The following is a 27,077-nucleotide window of genomic DNA, read 5'->3' as shown; positions in this document are numbered from 1 at the left end:
GAGAGAGAGAGAGAGAGAGAGAGAGAGAGAGAGAGAGAGATGGGGAGGGGGGCAGAGGGAGAGAGAGAGGGAGGGGGGTGAGAGAGGTGAGAGAGGCAGAGGGAGGGTGGAAAATAGGATTTTGGTATGTACAGATTAAAATGGCCCAACTAAAATGGGGGAGATAAGCAACTGAAGGACTTGTATGTATGCATGTAAGCATAACCAATGGACGAAAAACTCTGGGGAGGGAGGGTATGTATGGGAGGGGCAATGGTAAGATATGTACACATATAATACCTTAATAAAAAAAATAAAAAAATAATAAAGTGGAAAAAAATAAAATAAAAAAGCTGGTGCTCTTACTTTTAGGCCAGACTGCCTCCAGTGTGGCAGGCAACACAGTCAATGCAAGCACATCAAATTGTATCCCTAAGTGACAGAGTTAATTTCTCTCTGAGTGCCAGTTTCCTCATCTGTAAAAAAAATTTTTTAATGCATAAACACCCTTAGCCAGCGCCTGAAACAAAGCGTTTGGTAAATTGTCAGGATGACAGTGATGATCAGACTGCACACAGCTCAGGGCTTAGGAAAAACTTCGCCATGTTTGCTGCACAGATGTGTCAGGGCCGCCTGTCAAACAGACTCTGTGCCTGGCTTGTTTGCTGCTGTGCCTCAGTGCCCGTGTTTGTCTAGAGCACATGTGTCAAACACAAGGCCCGCGGGCCAAATCCAGCCCGCCAGGCCTTGCAATGTGGCCCGCACCGCGCTGTCATCACTGCACTCCGCTGTCAGTTTATGACATTGTCAGTTTATGACTGTTCAGTAAACCATTCGGCCCGCGATTTAGGCTGGATTTTAGATTTTGGCCCCTTCTCTGATTGAGTTCGACACCCCTAGTCTAGAGTGAGCATGGGGCCGAGATAAAGGGAGAAGGGGGAGGATTTCTGGTGCTCCTGGCACACTGGCATTGCATACCTGCGCGCTTCCATACCTGCTCACACTGCCCCCCTGTTCTCTGCTCTTTCCCTGAAACACTGCCCCTGGTCCTTTAGGACCCAACTCAGTAGCTCTTCTGTGATGTCTTCCTTGACCCCCCCCTCCCCCCAAGGTGAACCTGTAATGTGTCCTTGCTGGACTTTCTCTCCCACATGCACCACAGGACACAGGGCTGTGTCACCTTTGACTCTGGGTCCCCAGAACTGGTGCACCAGCTGTCTCGGTAGAGGATGACTTGGGGCTGTTCAGTGAATGATGAGCAAACTGCTGATGAGCGTATGGCTTTTAGGTCAACATCTACCCGGACATAACGGCCCCCAGTCATCCTCTTTTCCTTTTCCCTCACATGTAGTCCATTGACAAGTCTTGTCTGCTTCACCTCCAGACCTTCTCCCAAATCCATCCCTGATCCCCATGGCCAGCAATCTTGTCATCATCGTTCCTTACCCACCACTGGTTTCACTGCTTCTGTTTTTTTTGGCTTTCCAACCCAGTTCTCTACACAGTAGCTACAGTGACCTTCAAAACAGATCAGGTCATGTCACTCCCCTGCTCAGAACCCTCTAGTGTCCTCCAAATAAACCCCAACCCCCTACTGTGGCCTGCCCTCCAGGCCCTGGCCCCAGCCTGTCTGTCCACTGCCTCCCATTCTCTAAGCTCCAGCCATGCCATCTGCCTCTGTCACAAAGCTTCTATGCTCATGTGCATCCAGGACCTTTGCATTTGCTGTACCCTCTGCTAAGAACAGTCCTTTTCCTGTGGTTGGTTCTTTCCTAAGGTTCAATTCCAAGATCACATCTGCAGAGAGTCTTCCTGGACCACCCTGACAAATACTGTATTCCCCTCCATGTGTTTCTTCAAGACACTTCTCATTATCAGAAACCAGTGGCCTGGCGCACAAAATTCGTGCACTGGGGGAGGGCGAGGGAGGGGGGGATTCCCCCAGCCTGGCTTGTGCCCGGTCACAGTGTGGGAGCCCTGCAATCCATCGCCCCAAAGAGGTAGGCCCTGCCCATTCATCCGGGGCTCCTTGATGGATTGCCCCAAAGAGATAGGCGGGAGCTGAGGGACCCCCAGGCCTGGAGCAGAGGCCTCCGCTGGGCCCCAGGCCTCCTGGTGATGGATTGTGATGGCATGATGCAAGTCTCCAGTGCTACAAGTCCCTTCCCACCTGCGCCTCCTGCTATTCGGTTGTTACACATGAGGGCATCCTGACTATTAGCATATTACCCTTTTTTTTAGCATAGATTATCTTCTTCATGGTATTTTCTGGCTCCCACCCTGGAATATGAAATCTATGGGAGCAGGGACTGTTCACTTCATGGTCTCAGAGCCTGGAACAGCGGTTCTCGACCAGGCATCTCTGAATTTGAATGGGGAAAATGGTATCTTTATTTTCACAAACTTCTCTCAGTTACTAACATAGACAATGCATCACAGTAATATTGATAGATTCTGGGACTTGGTCACCAATAAAATTCACAGATATTTTTCTATCACATATTAGCTGTGGGTATCTTAGAACACCTGTGCTCGTACTGCTTTGAAATTATGGTAATTTCCAGATCCACCAATAGATTTTGTTATTTAATCCATAATACATACATACATACATACATACATAAATAATTAAAATTTATTCCCTTACTACATTGCAATTGTTTTAAAAATAATTTAATGACTGTATTTTTATATAGTTGGTTTCCTGGGAAATCCTGTGTGATCGGTTTCCTGTATAATTTTATTTTACACAATTAAAAATATTTCTGTGAGAAAGGGCCTTGAGGCTCCACCAGACAGCCAAAAGGGTCCAAGGCACACAACGGTCAGGAACTCCTAGCACTAGTGTGCCTGTGTGACACATGAGCTCAGTGAGTGGATGGATAGATGGATGGTGGCATGTATCTTCCCCCATTCACATGGGCCCCTGTGTGACCTTGGTGTTTAGGAAATAGCCTTTGCCAAGGTCTTTGGAAATCTATCTGACGCTGAAAAAAAGGCATTTGTTACAAAGCGGTGGGAACCAGGCCCAGTGCTCTCCCCCACCTTCTAGACACCGCTGTCTCAAGCTTTTCTCTGTGCCTCTCCTTTTGACCGACTGACCCTGCACCCGGCAGGATTTGGCCAACATCTGCTCCCGAGGGTACAGCCCCTCTGTTTGGTTAACCAGCAGAGATTGGCATCTCGGGGTTCCAAGCTCTCAGGAGAACGAGGTGGCCACTGTGGTTCAGTCTGGCCTGGGAGGCTTGGCTCCCATCGTTAGGGGCCAGCCCATGGGGTTGGGAAAGGGTGCTTAGGGAAGGGCTGAGCCGGCTTACCTCCGTGTTGGGAGTCTGGTTCCTGACCAGGAGTTGGAGCTTGGCCAGGCCTCAGGGACTGAAGGTGAGTGGGTGGAGGTTTCTCTGGGCCCTGGAAAGGACCTTCCATTCTGTTTGGTTCTGTTTTCTTCTTCCATGTGAAATATCACTTGTCTGAGAATTGTTGCCCATAAATTAGTCTGTTTTCGTCAGTGGCGAGACATGCAGGAGTGAGATCGGAAACAAGCCCTGTCTTTCTAGCTCAGGCTGCCGGAAGCATAGTGGGTACACAGACAGTTCAAGACCAGACTTGTACCTCCTTGTTTTCCATCTTTCCCAGTGACCTTTGGGCTTGATCTTGCTTACCAGGACTGATTATGTCCTTGGCACCACAGACCCAGCGTGTCACAAATTAAATTCATCATCTTTTCCCGCACCTCTGTCCCTTCACCATCATCCTTCTGGTACCTCCAGCCAGAAACCATTCATCCTCAGCTTGTGCTCCCTCCCGCCCTCATCAATTTCTATTGAATTCTGCCCTGACTGCCTTTTGGCCGGTCTCCTTCCCTCTGACTTCACTGCTGCAAACTTAGCTCAGAGGACCCTCCTCATCTGTGCCTGGGAAATTGCAGTTGGCTTCCAGCTGGAACCTTTGCCTTCTCCTTCCCTCCTCCCATTACAATCTCCCCACTCTCCTCACCACTTTTCTGCAAAAAAACTGGTGTGGCTACGGTTCTGAAATGTTTGATGATGTGATAAATGCTGTGCTAGAATTGTGTACACACACATTGGTATAAAGCAACTGATGTTGCTCTGGGTGGTCCAGGCATGATAACCAGACGAAATGACAGCTGAGTAGGATCTTGAATGCTGATGGGATGGGGACAGCATGAGCTGAGGCACCAAAGCGTGAGTCACGTTAGCTCCCTGCTTCTGATTCCTCTGTGCCCTGTGGGTGTAATGGTAGGGCCTCCCCAAGGACTGCAGTGAGGGTTAGGTGAGCTGCGGTGTGTAAAACGCATGGCACCAGGCGAGTGCTGTGCAATATTAGCTGCTCTCCACATTATTGCTGCTGACATGGTCTGGTGCACAGGCAGACACAGCAGAATCCATTTGTCTTCTTCACCTGTCTCCACTTTAAGATCACAAACTCTAGTGCCTGCAAGGGCCAGGTGGGCGGGAATGTGGGCCTGGTACTGCCAGGTATTCCTTATTTCAAGAAATGTCAGAAATCCAGGATCCTGCATGAAACCTTTCAAGTTTTAAACATGGGTGATTAATTTAAAAAATATTAAAACGTGTGCAAGCCCAACAAAGTACATCTGTGGGCCACATTTAGCCCAAAGGCCACCAGCTTATAATCTTTCTTTAAAGGTCTCTGGGGTCACCTGCTCAAATCTTGTCACCCCCTTTCCCCAGGGGTGGGGTCTAGCTGTCTTTGAGGGCTGGTTTTTATGAGCTCCTTTGCCTTGCAGGACTTCTCCAGACGGGTTATGTCACCGACAGAGGCTGCCCTGAAGCTCCCTGTGGCCTGGAGACTATGTACAAGAGGAATGGTCTGATGGCTAGCGTGTTGGTCACCTCCGCCACTCCACAGGTACGGAGACTGCGAGGATCTGACGGCGGGGGCAGCAGAGCTGCCAGGCTCCCGCTGAGTCATGAGCAGCGAAGCTGCAGGGCTCCATGAATACCACCATTCTTAGCACTCCCGAGGCCCTGGCCATGCCGGGCGTGAGATTTGGGAGGCAGTCAGTCCTGAGGACCAGTATGTTTTCTGAAGTCTTTCTCTTCAAAGAAAAACAAATAGCTGCTCGGTCCAGTGTTAGCAAGTGCCACATTCCATGTTGGTGCACGAAGAGATCAGACCTTTCCCCAGAAAAGCCGCCGCTGATTATAAATAAGTCACACATTCCGGAATGAAGTCAGACAGAACTGATTCCAACTGGCCTGTGCTCTTATTTACCTTCCTCAGGAGGAAATGGCTGTGAGGACTGGTGGTCTGAGAGTGTCCTGGGCTGGGCCTTTCCCAGGGGGCTGGGACTTTTCTTTCCAAGTTCAGTAATGTAGCAGGCACGCAGGGGAGTGGGTGTCATCCGTGGCCTGGGGATGGCACCACATCCAGTGCGTAACACCTGGTCCTGTAACACAGTGGCCGCGCTCAGTGTCCTGAGCTCACAGGGCCCTTAGAGTGGAGCTGGGCTTTTGAAACGATCCTATGTAATCAACTAGAAATTCACAGGAACTAGCTCATTTCTTATAAATCTTTAGAAAGTTTTCCTATTTTGTTCTCTGGTTCTGAAAAGCAGACTTGTGGGTGCCTTTTAAAATTTTTGATGGCTCCAATATAGGTTTAAGTAACGTTACTGCATCATCACTGCCAGCACCACCAATGAATGTATTTGGGGCAATTTTTGATTAAACAAGGACCCTTGTTTGAGCACGTGTTTGGGGCCGGTGCAATGGGCATTACAGGAAAGTTATAAAACCCGAAGCCCAGGAATGGACTGTTTGGCAACTAGAGGAATCAGAATTCTGTTTCTATTTACAATTTACACCTTATCTATAGAAAAATTCTTTCTTCTCCCTGTATTTACACATTCGTGCTCACACATGCATACATCTATACTGTGTATATGCACACAACGTGTGTGTTTACAGGTCCATGTGTGCATATCCAGAACATGGCAAATACTCAAAAACATTTGTTGAATGAATGAATGAATACATATATAATTGAAGTGCTCAATAAATTTTGGTGACTGAATAACATGTTTACTCATATCCACACCCATGATTATTCTTACTATATACCAGGCTCATTTTTTGCATCTTCACAGAGATTATCTGACTTAGTCCTCACAAAGCCCCATGAGGTGTGGACTGTTGTTTTACCCCTAATTTATAGATGAGGGAACTAAGGCAGGGAGAAGTGTATAAACTGGCTTTCAGTCGCATAGCTGGTCAGTGGTGGGTGGGATTTAAAGCCAAGCCTATGGAACCCACCCTGGTGTGCTTCTGACTGTGATGACACCACCTGTCCTGAAGAAAGCCTGTCCTGTCACCTGCAGTGCCACTTCCGGGAAGATGGGTGTGGCATGCAGTGATGCTCGGGTCCCCCTCTACTCAGGAGTGTACAGGGCTAAGGGCAGAATAGATGGCCAGGTCCAGGGGCATTGACGGTTAGTCTTCATTACTTTTCAAAAGTGTAACACAGGTTTTCCTCAGGGGATACTGTCCCATTACCCATATAACTTTAAAAAAAAATATTTTATTGATTTTTTACAGAGAGGAAGGGAGAGAGATAGCTAGAAACGTCGATGAGAGAGAAACATCGACCAGCTGCCTCCTGCACACCTCCAACCGGGGATGTGCCCGCAACCAACGTACATGCCCTTGACCGGAATTGATCCTGGGACCTTTCAGTCCGCAGACCAACGCTCTACCACTGAGCCAAACTGGTTTCTGCATAACTTTTAAATTAGCTATCCCTGAGCCCACCCAGACCCCTAGAGCCCTAGAACCAGCATCTCTAGGGGGCAAGGGGAGAGGATTCTGCCAGTTGCTCTGTGAGCTTCATTTTCTATAATCCACTGCAGCTCTGGGCAGTAGGTTCTAACAGTGCCATTTACAGATGTGTTTACAGGTCCATGTGTGCATATCCAGAACATGGCAAATACTCAAAAACATTTGTTGAATGAATGAATGAATACATATATAATTGAAGTGCTCAATAAATTGAGCCTGGGACTTGGTAAGGTGAAGGCACTCACCTGAGGTTGGGCAGCAGCTGGTGTGGAGCTGGCCTTTTAACCACCACGGGACCCTGCTTCTTAAGATCATCTTAGGGTTTGGGGTAGCAGACTCATTTGTAAAGCCTTTAAATGACACAGGCCTATTGAAATCTACAGCTTTAGTTTCTGCTTCTCCTTTTAACCTCACATTTTCAGTTATTGACTATTGGTTTCCCTTACTGGCCTAAAAAGACTCTAGTTTCCAGTAAGATTGCAAAGTTTTTCCAGATATAGCCATTTTGGAAAGAGTGAAATAAAGAGGAATTAATAAAAGCATATTCTCTAAATCCCAGTCCAAGATGCTGAGGTTAATGGAAACCACAAAATCCCTCTTCGTGGATTGAGAGGAATAAAACCATTTATGAACAGGGCACAGTTTTTGGGTGGTAAGCGTGATTGGTTCCCTAAAGTGGGATTTGATGAAATGAAATAAAATTGAGGAGAAGGTATGCTCAGCATTCTGGGATCCCTGTAGCATTGGGTTTTTCATGAAACCGGCCACAATTGGGGAGTTTCAACTCGCCTTTTTATGGAGACACTTTACTTGCAGGACTCACAGTGTTCTTCCAAACAAGGGACTCTACTAAATATAACTTTCACGCCTGTCTCCAATGCCAGTCGGTTACCTCTCACCTCATCAGCTCACAGGCTTGAATTCCAAGTGGCCCATGCATGAAATAAGCCTTAAGAGCCGATTTAGCATTTTGTGTAACAATTTCCTGCAATGAACTCAAGTAGAAAAAATAAACAAAAAGGTAAAACCTGGTAATGTTTGAAAGATATAACGAAATAGGTGATCTCCTCAGGCTTCCTAAGATGGGAAGGCCGGTTCCCTCTGAAGGAAGATTGGGCTGTATTTTTTACCCCACCGCCACATAGCTGGTGGGGTACAGTGATCTGGGATCCGGTAGATTCACAACCAGGTTCTCTTTCTGGCTCTTCACTTTCCTAGCTGAGCTACCTTGGGGAAGTAACATTGCCTCTACTTCCTTAGCTGTAAAATGGGAATAGTAATAGTGTGTACTCAGAGATGTTAACATGATGCATATGAAGTGCTTAGCACCGTGCCTAGAGCAGAGTAAAGCACTAAACAATACAAGCTTTTATCACCATGCAGTCTGTCACTCTTTGCCTCCTCAGTTCTGAGGTGTGGTAGGCAGTGACTCAAGTCAGCCAGACTGCTCAGGTGGCACGTCTCTTCTGGTCCTCACAGGGCAGCAGCAGCTCAGACTCTCTGGAGGGCCAGAGCTGCGACTATGCCAGCAAGAGCTACGATGCCGTTGTCTTCGACGTCTTGAAAGTGACTCCTGAGGAGTTTGCTGTAAGTAACAAAGCTGACGGGTGTGTTGGGTGCTAGAAGGGGTCACTGTTAAGGGCTGTTTGCTCTAGTTAGAGAAAACCATATGCCCAAACAATAGAGGATTGTTGAATATAATATTCTTTATGAAATATCACACAGCATTAGACAGGGTGCCTTCAATATAGAAACGAACTACCTTGGGACGCATTCACAATACAGGAAAAGGAGGGGAACTTTCAAGAAGAGAGAGTGAAAAATGCAATTCCTGTGGAATTTTTCAGCGCACATGGCACAATTCAGACCCTCACTGCTGGAGAAGTAGGCGTGGACAGGGCACACTTGTTTCTAGTAGCAGGTCAGCACTGGTTTTTGCCTGGGTATCACCTATCCTCTGTGCTGGCCACTGCTCAAAGGGGCCTGTGGGAAGTCTCAGAGGCCAGAGGGAAAACAGGAATAATGAGGGAAAAGGTCAGCATACACATACGCAGACTAACTGTGGTGTTTCTGGGCACAGGTGCTAGCCTTGTGTCTCAGGTACACAGGACACTAGGAATGGCCAATACTTGTGCTGGGCATTGTACTCTCTGTGCTTTTTGTTACTTCACAACTTATTTATCTTTAAAATCTTCATTGTTGAAAATATTATAGATGTCCCCCTTTTCCCTCCCTCCCCCGTTACACCTGGTTCTTGCCCCATCCCAAGCCTTTACCACTGTACTATCTTGTCCATAGGTAAGATTTTTGGATAATCTCTTCCCACACTCCCTTCTCCCTTCCCTTTCAGATTCATCAATCTGTTCCATGTTTCCATGTCTCTGATTCTGTTTAATTCACTAGTTTATTTTGTACATTTATTTCTTGCTCGTTTACTTTGATTTTTAAATTTGATTGTTGTTAGATATGTATTTGTTGCCATCTTTTTTTTTAATATATATATTTTTTTATTTTTATTGATTTTTTTTTTTTTACAGAGAGGAAGAGAGAGGGATAGAGAGTTAGAAACATCGATGAGAGAGAAACATCAATCAGCTGCCTCTTGCACACCCACTACTGGGGATGTGCCCGCAGCCAATGTACATGCTCTTGACCGGAATCGAACCTGGGACCTTTCAGTCCGCAGGCCGACGCTCTATCCACTGAGCCAAACCGGTTCCGGCTATTTGTTGCCATTTTATTGTTCATATTTTTACCTCTTCTTTTTATTCAACAACTAGAGGCCTGGTGCACGAATTTGTGCATGGGAGGGGTCCCTTGGCCTGGCTGGCAGTTGAGGCCTATTGGGGGGTTGGCCAGCCAGGGGGAGGGACCCTGGGAGGTTGGCCAGCTGGTCCCCCAATTGGGGCCTATCAGAGCCGGCCAGCAGGGGGTAGGGGGAGCCATGGGAGGTTGGCTGTGTAAGTGTGCTGACCACCAGGCGGCAGCTCCTGTGTTGAGCTGATTTGTCATTTTGGTTGTTCAATTGCAACAGCCACTTAGGCTTTTAGTTATAGATATAGATATAGATATAGATATAGATATAGATATAGATACCCTTCAACATTTCATATAATACTGGTTTGGTGGTGATGTACTCCTTTAGCTTTCTTTTTTTTTTAAACTCTAAATCTTCTAAATGAGAGCTCTACTGGGTAATCTTGGTTGTAGGTCCTTACTATTCATCACTTTGAATATTTCTTGTCACTCCCTTCTGGCCTGCACAGTTTCTATTGAGAAATCAGCTGACAGTCTTCTGGGTGCTCCCTTGTAGGTAACTATCTGCCTTTCTCTTGCTGCTTTTAAGAGTCTCTTTTTGTCTTTAGCCCTTGGCATTTTAATTATGATGTTCTCGGTGTGGGCCTCTTTGGGTTCCTCTTGTTTAGGTTTTCTCTGTGCTTCCTGGACTTGTAAGTCTATTTCTTTCACTAAGGAGAGGAAATTTTCTGTCATTCTTCAAATAAGTTTTTAATATCTTGCTCTCTCTCTTCTTTTTGGCATCCCCATAATGCGAATGTTGGTACACTTGAAGTTGTCCCAGAGGCTCCTTACACTATTTTCATATTTCTGGATTCTTTTTTCTTTTTGTTCTTCTAGTTGGGTGTTTTTTGCTTCCTCTTATTTCAAATTGTTGATTTGATTCTCAGAATCCTGTACTCTACTGTTGAATCCCTGTATATTATTCTTTATTTCAGTCAGTGTATGCTTAATTTCTGACTGATTCTTTTCCATTTTTTGGGAGGTTTATAGAAGATTCTTTATAACTGTGGTTTTGAACTCTATATCCAATAGTTTGCTTTTTTCCATTTCTTTCATTTGTCTTATGTTTCTTTGACTCTGCATTTTGGCTGCTTCCCTGTGTTTGTTTCTATGTATTGAGTAGAACTGCTATGTCTCCTTGAGTTGATAGAATGGCCTTGTGTAGTAGATATCCTATAGAACCCAGCGGTTCAGCCTCCCCACACCTGAGCTGGGAGCTCTAGATGCACCCCTTTGTGGGCTGTGAGCACAGTCTTGTTGTAGTTGAGACTTGATTGCTGTTGGTGTCCCTGGGAGGAATTGACCTCCAGGCCACTTGGCTGTGAGGACCAGCTGCAACTATAATGGGAGAGCTGCTATGCAGGAGACACCCCTATGGAGCAGGACTTGCTTCAGTGGAGCTTTGGTGCTCATGAGTCTGCCCCTTGAGTGTGTCACTTATGAATGTGCAGAGTTATAATCTAGTATGGTCTGACACTGACCACTGGGTACACTGGCTATTGGGTCTCCAGGGAGGTGCAAAATCAATTACTGCCTGGCGCCACCCAGCAAGAGCTACAGAGAAATCTGCAGATTCTTCCTGTTTGTATCGGGTTTGGAAGTGCCCAGATGAGGCCCAGATATGAAGCAAGGCAGGCTGGTGCTGGTGCTGGGTCTTGGGCCTTTTATTGATAGGTTTAGGGCTTCCTGACCCAGCTGCAGCTTGTTTGAGAGATTTTAGCCTGATTAAGGACAGGCCATTTATATGCAAAAACTGTTGCACACAGCTTGGTGGGGTTATAAATTGTATGAGGCAGGGTCTTAGGGAATCACCAGGGCAGAGCAAACCAAAATAGCTGCCAGTCAGCCCTGTGAACAATGATCCCTGTGGGGACCTCCGTCTGGGAGAAAACCACCCCTGAGTTCCTGCATTGATGCCAGACAATCCAGTTCTTCCTTTTATGTGTATGTGTTCCCCAGAGCTTCACCCTGGGGCTGGAGCTCAGAGGAATCAGGACCTTGTAAGTTCAATTCATGGTGCTGGCCTTTTAAGAGGAATAGCTGGGTCTCCAGCAGCCTCTGCATCACTGAGCCCCAATCCACATTGGTTTTTACAGCCCATAGTTCTGTAGTTCTTACTGCCCATAGGGACTTCTTTTTCCAGTTCTGGGATCCTGGGAAAGGGTGTGGGGCTGGGACCCCTTGCTCCTCCCAGTGGCCTCCACAGAGATGATCTCCCTTTTGATTAAAAAAGTGGCACATGTGGACCAGTCCGTTCTGCACCTCCGTGCCTCCTATCAGTCTCAGTGTGCTTTCTTCTTTACTTCTCTAGTTATAGGACTTCCATTCAGCCAGCCTTCCAGCGATTCTGGATGATGGTGGTCCTACATTTTAGTTGTAATTTGATGTGGTTGTGGGAGGCAGCAAGTATAGTTGTTTACCTACACCACCATCTTCAAATCTCTCCCTTTTGAATTTTTTAGCTACATGAAAGGAATGAAGCAATAATGAGGTTTAAAATCCATTTATTGTTGTTCACTGTGAGGAATGGCAAAGAATTAGGCTACACCTAGAATAACATTGCCCAGCAGAACTCCTTGGTGAGATTCGGACCTGATTTTCTAGTTTCAGCCCTAGAGTGTTGCTGGGCCTTCCCCTGGTTAATTTCCTGAGGCTGGGAGGCTGAGGGAGGGTGGTGGGTGCTCTGAGGGTGCAGTTCTAAAGCTTTGCTGCCCCTGCCAGAGCCAGTGTGTTCTTAACTTAGATGTGAAGCCAGGTCCCCTGGAGTTTTTGGTCTCTGGGGAAGCATTGGAGTTGCCAGGTGTTGGAATTGAACCAGACCACCCGGTATTTTAGTTTTCTGTCTAGTATGAAAGAAAGAAAAGAACAAGATGCAAAAGTCCATTAAAATCACTTAAGTGATTTTGGAAGATGGTGATAACAATAACATAGTTTTTAATTCTTTCTGAATCCCCACATAGCAAACTCGGAAACCCATTAACATTATTTATAATAAACATAGGTGACAAATTATCTCTATCAATCCCAAAACACAAGTGGCTGGGGATACACCATCACCAAGACCTGCAGAGTATCAACATCTGAGCAGGAGAAAGCAGAAGTAAACATTGGGGCATTTGGCAGGCTTGAGAAGAGGAGAACCCCAAAATTTTCAATAGGAATCCACTGGAAATTTTGGCAGGTTAATGTGAGGACAGCAACTGAAATTGAGAAGGATTTTGTGCACTCAAATAATGGATGGATGGAAGAGGTCTGTGGACTGGACCCTATAATCTATTGAAACCAACCCAGCAAGGCTCACTTCCAGGGCTTACTTCTCACTGCCAAAGAGAAATTTAGTATGGGAGCAGAGTCAAAATAATCAGGATAGGGGAAGTTATGGTTAAGGGAAAAGAAATAAAATAAATAAATAAAGGTGTGTGTGTGTGTGTGTGTGTGTGTGTGTGTGTGAAATCTCAAAAACCAACATTTTTTTGAGCACTACATGAAAGCAACTAAAAGGAGAGCTATGTGAAATTAGAAGGCTATCCTGAACCATGTCTCCCTCTTAAAAGTTCAGGGAAACTAATTGTACATAAAAATAAGCATCAGGAAATGATGGCTGTCAAATCTTTCAGTTATTATAAGAAAAAAAAAAAAGAGTAAGGAGAGAGTTCTTATAGATAATGAAAGAATGCCAGAAAGAAGTGCAACAAAGCAGATGAAAACTGTAATTCTCTATTTTCAAAGGAGCTAAGCGACCTTAAGATCATGCAGTAAGCCTTAAACTATAAATCTGAAATAGAAAAAATTCACGAATGAGGTGACAGAACTTAGGAAAGAAGTGAAAATTAAAAAATGATTTTGGAGATGAAAATTGAAATAGAAGAAACACAAGAATAGGTAAACCCAAGAGAATGCCTTAAGGCAGGAGAAATTTTAAGATAAAAATAAATGAAGAAAGAGATAATAAGACTGAGAAAAAGTGACTAACATTGATGATAGGCAAAGAAGATCCAACATATAGATAATAGAAATCCCTGAAAGGGGAGAATAAAAAGGCAACAGAACTGAACAGACACTTAAACAACAATGTCAGAAAACTTTCACAAAATAAAAAGATTCAAAATTACATATTGAAGGAGCACAATGAAGCTGACAATGTTAACCCAGAATGGTCAATACCATAGACATGTTCTTGGTAAACAGCTGGATATTAAAGGAAAATAAAATCCTTTGGGCATCTAGACAAAGCAGCAAATGGCTTAGAAGAAAAATAAGATTAGATTACCATCAGTCTTTTTGACAGAAACACTTTTTTGCCAAAAGAAAATAGAATAACAAATAAATCAAGGAAATAAAAAAATATGAGCCGAAGATTTTATATCCAGCAAAACCTTCAAGTATAAAAGACACCGATAGCCCAGGCCAGTGTGGCTGATTGATTGGGCATTACCCTATGCACCAGGAGGTTGCCGGTTCAATGCCTGGTCAGGGCATATGCCCCTGTTGATGGCTCAATTCTTGGTAAGGGGTGTGCAGGAAGCAGCCAATCTGTTGCACTCTCACATTGATGTTTCTCTCTCTCCCTCTCAAAGAAAAAAAAAAAAAATCAATACACTATTCTTAAAAATAAATAAATAAATAAAGGACACCGATAAACTATTATGAACATGAATGTTGTTCCTGTGAGCCCTTCCTGAGGAATCTACTAGAGAACAAGCCTCAAACAATGAAGATGATTTAAAAAAAAAGATTGCTTTAAAGATTGGTGGAGAGCAGTAAATACTTACAGTAGTGTTAATTCTAAAAGAGGATTAAGAGGGAGAGGGTTTAGTATATAATGGCTGTATGCCCACGTAATGTTCATAGTGTGACCATTATAATATAAAGTATAAAAATGGAGGAGAATGGAGAGAATACAGACAAAATTTCATAACTGTTCTCGGTAATTATACCGATAGTGGTACCATAAGTGTTGTTTTCCTGAGACCATTGTGTGTATAATATAGGATAAAGTAAATGAGTAATTATGGGATACAGTAATCCTACATATCCTGTGTCCTTGGGACCAGGATTTTTGATATGGGAGAAAAGAGATACAGAAGATATGGAAGAAAGGAAGTAGTACAGAAGAAGTAAGTTAAGGGGAAAAAGTGTTCTGAATTTGAATTTGAAATATCAGTATGAATTCTAGATTGTGGTATTGAAATATTATCACTGAAAGACTCCAGGGCTTCCTGGATAACTGGCTGATTCCAAGCCTGGGACAGGAAATGTTCAAGATAAGCCTGGTATATCTTTCCAATACCAGCGAGGAAGCTATCAGCCACTACTAGGGTAATATCGAAAGGACTCAGGAGCCAGCTAGGAGAAACTCCCACTGCCCAATGATGGGACAATTTGAGCTTCAATAGGATAATAATTGCAATTGATTGAAACCCATCAAGCAACAGATCATCTTTGGATGATTATAGGCAGCCAATTTATTATCTTAGAAACTGAGAAATATAAGGATAAAACACAGACTTTTAAAAAAATATTTTAAAATTGATTTTAGAGAGGAAGGGAGAGGGAAAGAGAGAGAGAGAAACATCAGTGATGAGAGAGAATCATTGATTGGCTGCCTCCTGCATGCCCCAAAACTGGGGATCTTCCCACAACCCAGGCATATGCCTTGACTGGGAATCGAACTGACCTCCTGGTTCATAGGTCGATGCTCAACCACTGAGCCACTCAGGCCGTGCCCAACCTTTGTCCTGCCTTTTACTTTTGAATTGTACTGGGTAACCAAATAGTAGATGAGAGAAAATTTCTTTGTATTAAATTATTTCAGTAAATAAAGGGGGAGAAATGATAGAATTAGAATATCATCATTGCATGACCCCAATGAATTAATAGATCTAAGCACTGAACATCAACAGCCACTAGCATCACAGAGAGTAATTATGTGCCTCCTGATGAAACCACACAGCACCACTTCGAGCCATGGCATCCAACCTGTGTGTGATCAAGTCTCTAGTTCGTGCTGCCACTTGCAGGAAATTCCAAAGACAGAGGAATATGTTGGCCTGCACTGTGTGAGTGGGGAACTGTGTAGGTCAAATGGCCTGGATTCTTCAACAGATATATTGTATGGAACAAAGAGGTAGAGAAAATACCTATAGGTTAAAAGGAACTTAAAAATATGCATCAGCTTGCCAGTGTTGCTCAGTGGTTGAACCTTGATCCAGAAACCAAGAAGTGACTGGTTTGATTCCAGGTCAGGGCACATGCCAGGGTTGTGGGCTCGATCCCCAGTAGGGACTGTGCAAGAGGCAGCTGATCAGTGATGCTCCTCTCTCATTGATATTTCTATCTCTCTGTCCCTCTCCCTTCTTCTCTCTCTAAAAATCACTAAAAATATATTAAATATGTATCAAAGTTTTAAAATGACACCATGATGCCTTGGTATATACATATTTGAGTGATAAAATTATTTTAAAAAAATCCTGCCAGTTCTCCCTGATAGAGTTAACTTGATCTGTGGGAGACATTTCCAAGGCCCTCTGAGCTCTCAGCTCAAATCTGTTTTCACAAGACCTTTTTGTTCCCTGGGATGGCAGAATTAATCTAAATGTCAGGACTGCTTGGCCAACATTCTCTGTGGCTCTGGCAGGAGAGATGCCAGATAGTGGTTGCTTTTGACAGTAGGGAGGGACTTGTAATTGAGACAAGGCACATGGAGGAGCTCTCAGGTGACTTTTTAAAAAATTGTGTTGAACTATGTGTAACGTAAAATTTACCATTGTAACTATTTTTAAGTGTATATGTCAGTATTGTTAAGTACATTCACATTATTGTGCAACCAATCTCTAGAACTGTACTCATTACTCATCTTGCAGAAGAACTCTGTACCCATTAAAAAACTCTCCATGCTCTGCTACCCCCAACACCATTCTACTTTCTGTCTCTATAAATTTGATGACTCTGGGGGCCTCATATAAGTGGAATCACATAATATTTGTCTTTTTGTGACTGGCTTATTTCACTTAGAATAATGTCCTTGAGGTTCTTCCATCTTCTGGCAGGTGCCAGAATTTCCTTTCTTTCTAAGGCTGAATAAGATTCCATCGTCTGTATATATCACTTTTTTTGTACATTCATCTATTGATTGGGGTGGCTATTTCTTGACCTGAGTGGTAATTATAGGTTGTTCATCTATAATAAGTCATAAAACCATGCATTTGTTTAATGTGGTTTTCTGTAAATGTGTGTTACTTTATTTAAAAAAAAAGGGTTAAATTATTTAAAAGGTCTTCATTTTTTACTGAGGACACTCTATAGGTAGTAGGTCTCAGTCCTTTTGCTCCCCAGTGGATGAAAGCATAGCAGAAAGCATTGCTGGGACTTGTCTTTATCATCAGTTGATCATAGGCATCCTTCTAGGTCAATATGTATGGATCCAATTCTCTAATTTTAATAGCTACATGATATTCTGGAGTTTGAATATACCATGTTTTTTTTCCCCCCAACAAGTCCCTTTTGGTGGTCTTTTAGACTGTTTCCATATTTTTGCTACTAAAAATAATGGTGCAATAAACATCTATATTTATATCTGTACCTTAATGTAGGTCTCTATATAAAATTTCCTTATATACTAGTGCTTTTTTTTTTTTTTTTTTTTTTTTTTTCGTGTAGGTATACGGATTCATGTCAACAGCATGCTTGTTTCTCCTTTTAGGAGATAATATCTAAATGCAATGAATGATCCTGGACCAAGACAAAATTCCTATAACAAACAGAAACAGTATTGAGATAAAGAGTGAATTTTGAATGTGGACTGTATATTAGATAATGTTGTACTAATGATAAATTTCCTGAATGTAGCAAGTTTAACATGTAAGAGGGTCATCTTGTTCTTGGGAAACAACACACTGAAGGGTTTAGGGGTGAAAAGTCATAGTATTTGCATTTTACTCCCAAATGGTTCAGAAAAATGTTCATGTGTAATTACACACATAGAGATGAAGCAAATGAGGCAACATGTTAATAATTAGTTAAGCTAGGTGAAAGGTTATAGAGTTCATATTATTCTGGCAACTTTTTTGTAAGCTTGACATTTTAAAAAAGGTTAAAAACGTCTTTAATGAGTTACTGCCAGATTACTTTCCAGAAAGAACAAACAGAGTAGCTCATAGTCCATCAGTCCCGAGGGCACTGGTGGATGACAAATGGCATCTTCCTGTTTAATTTGCATTTCCTTGACTCCAGTTCTAACACTGCCAGATGTGTGCTTCCTGGGGCTCTAGGAGGCGGAGCCGGAATGTGTCTTTGGAGCAGGTTACTTTTTGTTCGGTGAGCCCTCCTACTTAGGCACGGAGAGCAATCTAACTGCACATTAAAGAGATCTTCTATGAACAGACCACTGATTGCCAAGGGCTTTTCTTGGGTTCCTTTATTTGGGGGTGGAGCATCTTAAATTAGGGGTCCAGTTGGGAAGAGAGGATTCAGTCAGCCACTACATTTAACATATGCAAAACCTGTTTTTCTTTTCTTTTTGGCTAGGTAGCTTTCATTTATCCACATAACATCTTTTTCTTTAGGGCCACATTATAAAGGATTCATATCTACTGAAATGTTTTGAGATACTTGGAGATAGGCCACTTCCCTAAAAGGCTGGATTTTGAGGAGGAAGGAGGAGATGGGAGAAGGGGTTAGGATTAAAGAAGGCATTGCCAAGTGACTAGCTTAATTGGAAATCCTGTGTTGAGGTTTTATTCCCCAAAATAAGGAGAAGCCATTAGGATGCCTGTTCAGGAGTGTTCTCACCGGTCCAGGATGAGAATGTCCTCACTTCCTCGGGTTTGCTGCTTGGAACTGAGTCTCATTGTCTTGTGTTTCTTTGGCGGAGATGCCCTTTCTCTCCAGGAAGCCAGGGCCCCTCCATATGCAAGGCGGAGAGCTCCCACCCTTAACTCACACCCTCCCTTTTTGGTAAAACTGCCTGTCTCTAGGTGCTTAAACTTCCGGGAAAGGGCTGCTTACCAGCAATCTTTTCCACAGGTGTTGTCCTTGGAGTAAAATGACATAAAATACATAATTGGGTGACTTTACCTATGTATCGATATACTCTTGCTCTGGACACATCTTTTTTGGCTGGAGTTGAGAGGATAAAAACGGGAGAGATTCTCCTGAAAACCCTCAGATTGTGTCTTTGGGACCAGACAGTCTATTCTAAGTCTGGTGATCTCTGTTGACCTGGTTTGTTTAGAATAAAACACTTGGACACATTTTCTGATTTACAGCCAGAGCAGGAATCAGAATATTCAAAACTTGGACCATCCAAAAAAAATATATGAAACGTAAAGTCATTCTTCTAATAAATCATATGGAAACTCAGTAGCAAACCCTAGAACTGATGGCAAGATGCAGAGGAAGTGTTCTCATTTTCACATTAGCAGACTTCTGGTCCTTTTTCTAAATGACATGGCAAACATCCTGCCGTTTGTCCCGGAGAGGGAGTTAACTTGAACTGTGGGGGAGATTTCCAAGGCCCTCTGAGCTCTCAGCTCCAATCTGGTTTCACAAGGCCTTTCTGTTCCTGGGATGGCAGAATTAATCCAATGGCAGGAGCACTGGGCCAACAATCTCCGTGGGTCTGGCAGGAGAGATGCCAGTCTGTTTGCCCTGCCTGGACCAGACACACAGGCCTATGGGCCCCAGGGCTTAGTAGTCACTGGACACCCAGATTAGGAAGGCCAGATCCACGCGTGCTGGGGTCCATGCCTCCTTGCCCCTGGTGGTAGACCGAGAGGTGGAGGAGGGTGATTCCAAGTGCTTCATTCCCATCCATCTGCTGTGCTTCCACCAGTGACAGTGTTTCTGTGCACATGGAGGGCACTAGCCTTTTGGGGGACAAAGAGGCTCTCCATCAAAGCTACCTGCTTATTTCCCTCTCCTGCTCAGAAATGTTCTCTCTGTGTGTAAAAAATATATATATACACCCACACCCACACCCACATCCATGTCCTCTCTCTACCCGCCCCCCCCCCCTACATATATATAGAGAGAGTACCTGTCAAGTGCCAGGCATTCTGCATCTTTTGTCTTAAAATTTCACAGAGATCTGTGAGATAGGGATTATTGTTCCTGTTTTCTAGATGTAGCATCTGAGATTGGGAGAATTGTCAGGTGTCAAACAGAACATTGCTGTTAAGCAGTGGCATCCAGACACATTCCCAAGCCCCGCTGAGCCCTGAGCCCATGTTTATTCCTCAGCATCACGTCCTCCCAGATGACCTGTGTTTGGTGGACAGGTGTCCTCTTGCATTAGGAGGCATCCAAAGGCCGCCAGCTCTCCTCTCCCTGGGCTGTCATAGAGGTGTCTGTTGGCTGACACCTGGCAGCCCATGTGACTCAGGGAGATGGGTAGGTCAGTGCAGCCGGCTCAGCTGTGCCTTGGCCTGCAGCATGGTCAGCAGCTATGCCTCCCTTCCTGCTGCTCAGTGAGAACAGTCTTTTAACCAGACTGTTTTCTTTGCTGACAGCATTAGTGCTTCTCAAGCTAGTTGTGGTGAAGGACCAACTTTTTTCATTCCCAAGCTCCAGAAGACTAATACTTAAAAATATAATAAGAGCATCGAGGCAAATTACTATAAAAGTTTCCCAATGCTTGCCCTTAAATTCTGTAGTTATCTCATATACTGTGGGCCGTGGAATAAACAGCTTGTGGTCCACACTGGCCTGTGGAGACATCTCAAATATCACTCTACCATATGATTTTGAGAAGGCTTAGACTTCAGAAGAAATTTCTATAAGCCATAGTTGTTTTTTTTTTTAAATTTAAATTTAGAGTAATAGTGTCTCTGTTGAGCATTCTAACTTTTAATACTGTCAACTTTTTACAATTACAAAAGTAATTCATGCTTGAAAAAAATAAACCGAAATTATACAAAAATACCCAAACCAAAAAATGTTCCCTTTCCTCTCAGTCCCAACCTCCAAACTACTCTTACCAATGCTGAAGTTGGACGTTTGTCTCACATTCAGGAAAGAAGGGTGTGGATCAAGATTTATGACGAGGGAAGGGATGGGAAAGGCATTTTAAAAATTTGTCTGTTTTCTACTCTGTCTTGATTTTTATTCAAGGGGGAAATTATAACCTTTAAGAGTGCTATTACTCTGTATAGATTCAAAGGAACACGACAGTTACTTTATGTTTCCTAACGCCCATTCTCTTCTGTTGCAGAGCCAGATCACACTAATGGACATCCCTGTGTTTAAAGCCATCCAGCCGGAGGTCTGTACCTTGTCCTTCCTACCTTTCCAACAGCCACGGTTAGAGCGACCCAGTTTCTCCCTTTCTCTCTTGAAGTATCCAAATGCATGTGAATGGTCTAAGCCCCATTGAAGAGCATCCAGAAACTTTGCATTCTCGATGGTGCTCATTCTTTGAGACAGGTGTTTGGGTTCTCCAGAGAATGTTACCATGTCTGGCCCCCTCTGGCCGGGCTGCAGCATTGGTGCCCACGGCCTCCATGCCTGAGTCAGGTCTTGGCCCACTAATGGCTTTTCCCAGGCTCCTCCTGTGGGAAAGGGGCACCATCAGGTCGGGTGTGGGGCAGTGTTTTTCCAGAGAGCTTGCGTTTTGTTGATCCCAAATTCTGGTGGTTGCTTTGTTTCTGATTTTGAAACCAGTGGCTACAGCAAAACACGGTTTACATTAAATTGTAATGTACATTTGTAGCAACAGCATAGTCAATAAAGAGAAAAAAGTTGACTTTAAAATGTTTATTTAAAAACTACTGGAAATGTTTAGTAGTTGACAATGAGGCTTTATAGATACTTTAGGAAGGTTCTTTTTTTTGTTAACAACTAATAGAAATGCATGCCAAAGTGGCTGTGATAGGCAGAAGAGGACTTTACTACAAGGATAGGAGGGGCATTTTTACAGAATGGGCATGGAGTTTAGGCAGCCTGGAGAGCCAGCCAGGACACAGGCCACTCTGCTTCTTGCCTCAGCTTTTCCCTCTGCTTCTCTCTTCTGCCTTTACGCCTGTCTGCTGATGTGGTCCAACACAGCCTCCCCACAGGGCCCATGTTTACATGATCCCCCCTGAAGCATCTTCTACACTGAGACCAGCAACTCTCAGCCCAGCACAGCTGAGTCACATGTCTAGTGTGGGTGCTGTGACCAAGGTCAGGAGTACAGGGCCAAGTCCTGCAAGCACAGCTGAGCTGAGCGGACCTAGCCTGGTGAGTGAGGTGCAGATTTCAGAGAGGAGGAGTATTGGTGGAGAGATATGTCAAAAGTTGTCTGTTGCAACCAAAAGGTGTCTTCTGTGAATTCCAGAACACTCTTAACGTGCCCTTCTTACAGTCTGGTAGCTGTAAAGACAGAGAAAAACAGCATTTTAATCCAAAGTCAGACCACAGACCCAGGCCTCCTGGGAGCTGGTATCTAACGTATTATAGATTAGGAGGAAACTTGCATGTTATCTGCGATCAGCATTTAAGTGAAGACCTGGCAATGATCTGTATTAATTATGTGTGTGCGTGTGCGCACGCATTGTGTTCATTAGGTTTGGGGAGCTGAGCTATGTTTGTTTTTTTTGAATTGGCTGACTTCCAGTCTTCTTCTGTTTTCTTTTTTTTCTTTCTAATAAGGAGTTATCTATTCTTTCTAATTAATATATATATAACTGAGACAACTCGCTACTTCTTGGAGCCTTTGGGGGAATAGTTGTTTAATGGTCACCTTAGTTCTCAGCTGGAGCTGTTTCTGCTTGCTTTGGTCTGGAGTGTCTTAGACATTTGGATCTTTGTTTTCTGTCTTGAGCACTGAGCATTTTTAGCTAACAGGGCTGCTGTGAGCCCTGCACTCTGAGACTGCGTGTGCGGGAGGCTGGGGTCGCTGTTCTGGCTGGTTGCAGGAGGGAAGGGCCGGGAGCTCTTCAGAGGCACAACCAGGGGGAGACTTTTCCCCAGGGCACTGCAGTTTGTTTGTTTTGCTTGTAAATATGTTTTTATTGATTTCAGAGAGGAAGGGAGAAGAAGAGAGAGAGAGAGAAATATCCTTGATGAGAGAGAATCATTGATTGGCTGCCTCCTGCACGCTCTCCCCTGGGGATTGAGCCTACAACCCAGGCATGTGCCCGTGACTGGAATTGAACCCAGGACCCTTCAGTCCAGAAGTTGACGCTCTACCCACTAAGCCAAACTGGCTAGGGCTGCAGTTTGGAAAGTACCTTATCCAGGGCATATCTGATTTCAAGTTGTGACAAGACATTAAGGTGGAGATGTTTTGCTTTCAAGATTTAGCTTGAAGCTAAATCTTGAAAGCAAAACATTTGGTTCTCAATTGTGGTTCTCAATTGTGGCTGCACATCAGTCACCTGGGCAGCCTCTGAAACATGGTGTCCAGACTCGCCGAATCTGAATCGCTGGGTCAGGTTCCAGAACCCAGTCGGCCCTGTTTTGCATAAGTTTCTGGTGTAGAGTGGGAATTAAGAACGAATTGCTTTGAGGTATCTGGAGAAACCCCAAACTTGAATGTTTTGGATCTATGAGATGTTAGCTAAAAATGAAGGGTTTGCTTCTCATTGTCATTGTCAACGATTAAAAGCAAGGCCCTGGGAGCTGTCCAGCTTTTTTACTGTTTTAATTTTTGTTAGCAGACTGAAAGCTGGGATTTTTCCCCCCTTGAAGGTGGCTGCCACATTGTGTCTGGACCACCTTAGAGTTGGAAGAACATGAATAGGGGACAATGTTAAGTTTGTTGTAGGCAAGACTTTCTAGGAAGCAGAGGCCAGCATCTGAGAACAAGATGGGCACTGTGAGTGACCTGGACTCCCAGAGTATCAGGAACCTTGGACTGGTGCCTCCACCCTGGCCACGCCCGAGAATCCGTGGGGGAGCTCTGTGAAAATACAGATGGCAGGCCCCACCCTTGGAGATCCTGATTCCATAGGGTTGGAGTGGGTGGGGAATCTGCGTTTCAATCAGTGACAGTCACTATGCTTTTTGATGCATGAGTTGTCCCGTCTTTAGCCAATGGGAGCCCTTTCACGTCACCTCCTATGTCTACGTGATCCCTCCATTTTTGTTAACTTCCTTGCTCTGTGGCACCATGAGGTGTTCCAACGTGATATTGTACAGTTCCCACTGAAGACCTAGATTCAGGCATTCCTCAGGGTGCTGGTGTCTTTAGTGGGGAGTAATATTAGAAACCACAATCTGGGTGAGAGGATATTCATTGCTATTAGGTTGCTGTTGCTTTTAGGTCTTTTTGGTGGACAAGTGCTAGGAAATACTTATTTCTTGAAAGGAAAGATCATGAGATTGTAATTAGGCAGGGGGTGTTATTTTTCCACAATTCTTCCTTCCCTCCTCATCCTTGTCATAGCTTCTCTGTGGGTGTGTACAGTATATGTCCTATTGTGTAGATTTGGGGCTTGGCCCTGTGACTTAGGCACAAGTAATGCAAAGGGTGAGCTAAAGTGGTCAGAGGCATGGCATGCTTCCACCAGTCCTCTTGGAATTCCTACTCTCCGTGCTGTACTGTTAGCTATTGCTCGTTTAGCCGGAATCCCAAATCCAAAGCCTGCATTCCAGCCCAGCCTGGCACAGCCCAGGGGAACCCAGCAGAAATCAGTTGAGTTGCAGTCATCCTACAGACGGTTGAACATGAAATAGTGTTGCTGTAAGCATCTGAGATTGGAAGGCTCTATGTTTATACCACATTATCTTGTAGAAACATGACCAGTACAGTGTTGATCTTTCCACTTCCAATCTAACCTTACAGAGTTGTAAACTTCCTTCCCTTGATTTTTAAAATATATTTTTATCGATTTCAGAGAGAGGTAAGGAGAGGGAGAGAGAAATTGATACATTAGTCTTGAGAGAGAATCATTGATTGGTTACCTCCTGCACGCCCCACACCGGGGATTGAGCCCACAACCCAGGCATGTGCCCTGACTGGGAATTGAAATGTGACCTCCTGGTTCATAGGTCAGTGCTCAACCACTGAGCCATGCCTGCTGGGCACTTCCCTTGATTTTTATATGGTGTTTTTTACACTGACAGTTTTGGTTCCTAACCACATTAGATAATTACATTTTTGTATCATATATATAAAAATAGTTTAAAAATAACTATCAATGTTATTATTAACCAGCAGACTACTGTTAAAGCTTAACACTTCTTTGCAATTCCATTCTTTAGTTTCTCTTCATATCTTCTCCCCTCCAAGCCTACAACTGACACATCCAGGCGGGGCTCCCTCTTCACTTCCCCCAGAGGCCTTTGGAAGCAGTAGGGCAGACCAGGAGGGCTCTGCCCCCTGGAGATCTGCCACCTGAGACCCTGTTGTAATCCCGGTGCCTGGAACAGGCTGATAGTAAATACTTGTTGAATGAGTGGAGAGTGGCTGGAGGACTGGATGAGAGAAGTGCTGCAGCAGAACACTCTCTGAGGCCCATTGCCAGAGGGTGAGTCCCAATTAAGGGAGCATTCTTACCAGGGTGCCTGTTTTGTGGTGTCACCACTTTCCCCAAAGCCAGGGTTTCGCCTGGTGAGCTCAGCCTTTGAAGATTCAAATTTCCAAGTGCTGTTGAGAACTGAGTAGAACTGTGGCTTCTGCTCCTTTCTGCAGGGGGGGGGACCGCAGAGCATCATCCCAGGCTTAGAGGAAGCCAGGCAGACGGTGAGTTCAGGATTGGCAGGGAGCAGGGAAAATGGAAGTTAGCAAATGTGGAGCCGCAACTGCCCTGTTCCCTGGTGACTCTAACAAGTGAAAATTTTATCGAAGATTGGCATGCTAATGCAGATACAACTTGCAGTGTAATAGCTCACAGCTGTGTTTAACTTATAGCTGCGGCCTGGAACCCTAGCACCACAGTGGTGGATTGGGTTGCAGGGGACGGGCGGGTTCCTGGCGAGCGGGGGCCAGGGTGAGGGCTCATGGTAAAGGATGGCTTTCCAAGGGGTCTGGGTCGCAGCAGCCTTGCGAGAAGATACATTTTCACGGTGGCATTTTGTTCCCACCAGCATTCTCTACCAAATAAATCTGTCTGTCATTTTGCCCAACTCCCAGAATACGGAACTGAAGGTCCAACAGTTTCTCAGAAGCCAGTTTAAATGTCAGAACTGGTTTTGTCATTAGTTTCCATGTGGAGCGGCATCAAGGGGGAACTGCTGTTCTTAGAATGTGCTGAAAAGGAGCATGGCGTGTGCGCTGCTCAGCCCAGGGTCCTGGCCAAGCCGCGCTGCGGGCCCACTCACGCTGCGCAGTGTGCTTAAGAGAAGGGTGCGATCTGACGGAGCTGGGTTTGCTCCCGGCCTCACCCTTTCCAGCTCACACTCTGCTCATTCTTTTACGGTATGCTTCGATTCCCTCATGTATGAGATGGGGAAAATCATAGTTTTTACCTCACAGTGGGCATGTAAGAGCTGAGGTCAGTGCCCACATGCCGTGTTCCCAGGAACCTCTGGCTGTCAGTCCTCAGCAGCACAAGTTCGCCTGGGCTCTGTGTATTAGGACACAAGGTCGTGCTCAGCAGAACCTTCAGGGGTGCCTGTTTGGGAGCTGTGGCCCAGAACAGGTGCCGCTTTCAGCAGCATAGATGTAAAGAGCATTGAACTTGGAACCCTTCAGACCTGAGTTCACACGCAGGCTGGGCCCCTGGATGGCAGGGAAGCTGGGTCCAACGAAGTTGTGCATCATGGTGCGCGGAGGGCCTGCGGACATTGAACGGAGACTTGCTCTGCCTTGGAGTCAGGACGTCGGCATGGAGCCCTGGAGGGTGCAAGCGATCTTATCTTGTGGGTGATGTGGGAACGGGATGGGAGCTGAAAAGGGCATTTCAGGCAGAATGAATAACTCATTGAAAAAGCCGATGATCTATTGAGCAAAACTAAACATGACTGTTGGTGCTGGTGTCTGGGAAGAAGAAAAGCTGAGCCTGCCATTCTCTTGGTTCTCTATTCCTCAAGGGCATCGCTGCCCGGGGTGTTGGCATGCCCAGGGGTTGCCTGAAGTCAGTGTGTCATTTCTTCCAGCTGGCACTGGCACTGGGGGCATGCAGGGTCACAGAGGCCCACGGATGGGTATCTAGCGGGTCTGAGTGTTATGCAAACAAGCTGCAGTGGGTACCAAAGTCCGTGAGTGGGAAGCTGCTCTGAGGGCCTGTGCTTTTCCCATCTTCTCACTGCCCCTGCCAGCACTGCTCCAGCCCCACCGCCAGGGTTCCTGGGGTCAGACCAACCTTCACCTCTCCTTCACTCATCATTCTCTGCTGTGCTACCTGCTGGAGAGACACAGACACATAGGAAGGGACACTGGCACAATCCAACCAGAGTGAGGGGCAGAATGGATACAAACAGGAGACCAGAAGTATTGGGGGCCTGCAGTGGCATCAAGGAGAGTGGGGGGGAGTAGGTATGGCAGGAAGCAGAGCTTTACTTTGTTAGCCTTGGGGATCCACTGAGGAACTTCAAAAGGGGAGTGACATGACAGAT

At 44.9% G+C, this 27,077-nt stretch overlaps 1 protein-coding gene across 11 annotated transcripts in view; it reads left to right on the top strand.

The window, feature by feature from the left end:
- Positions 1 to 27,077, top strand: part of RALGPS1 (Ral GEF with PH domain and SH3 binding motif 1) — a 241,292-nt gene that overhangs the window by 52,946 nt on the left and 161,269 nt on the right. For all 11 annotated transcript variants that reach the window (XM_084898361.1, XM_084898365.1, XM_084898360.1 and 8 more), the window contains exons 2-4: positions 4,751 to 4,872; positions 8,280 to 8,387; positions 20,809 to 20,859. In XM_084898361.1, coding sequence (XP_084754487.1) covers positions 4,816 to 4,872; positions 8,280 to 8,387; positions 20,809 to 20,859 — 216 coding nt within the window. In that variant the 5' untranslated portion in view covers positions 4,751 to 4,815. The remainder of the gene's footprint in view (positions 1 to 4,750; positions 4,873 to 8,279; positions 8,388 to 20,808; positions 20,860 to 27,077) is intronic.

This window comes from Pipistrellus hanaki (assembly GCF_964339955.1).
Source record: "Pipistrellus hanaki genome assembly, chromosome: 11".
NCBI classification, from domain to species: domain Eukaryota; kingdom Metazoa; phylum Chordata; class Mammalia; order Chiroptera; family Vespertilionidae; genus Pipistrellus; species Pipistrellus hanaki.
The sequence above is the reverse complement of the archived record's forward strand: the minus strand, read 5'-3'. Positions and strand labels throughout refer to the sequence as shown.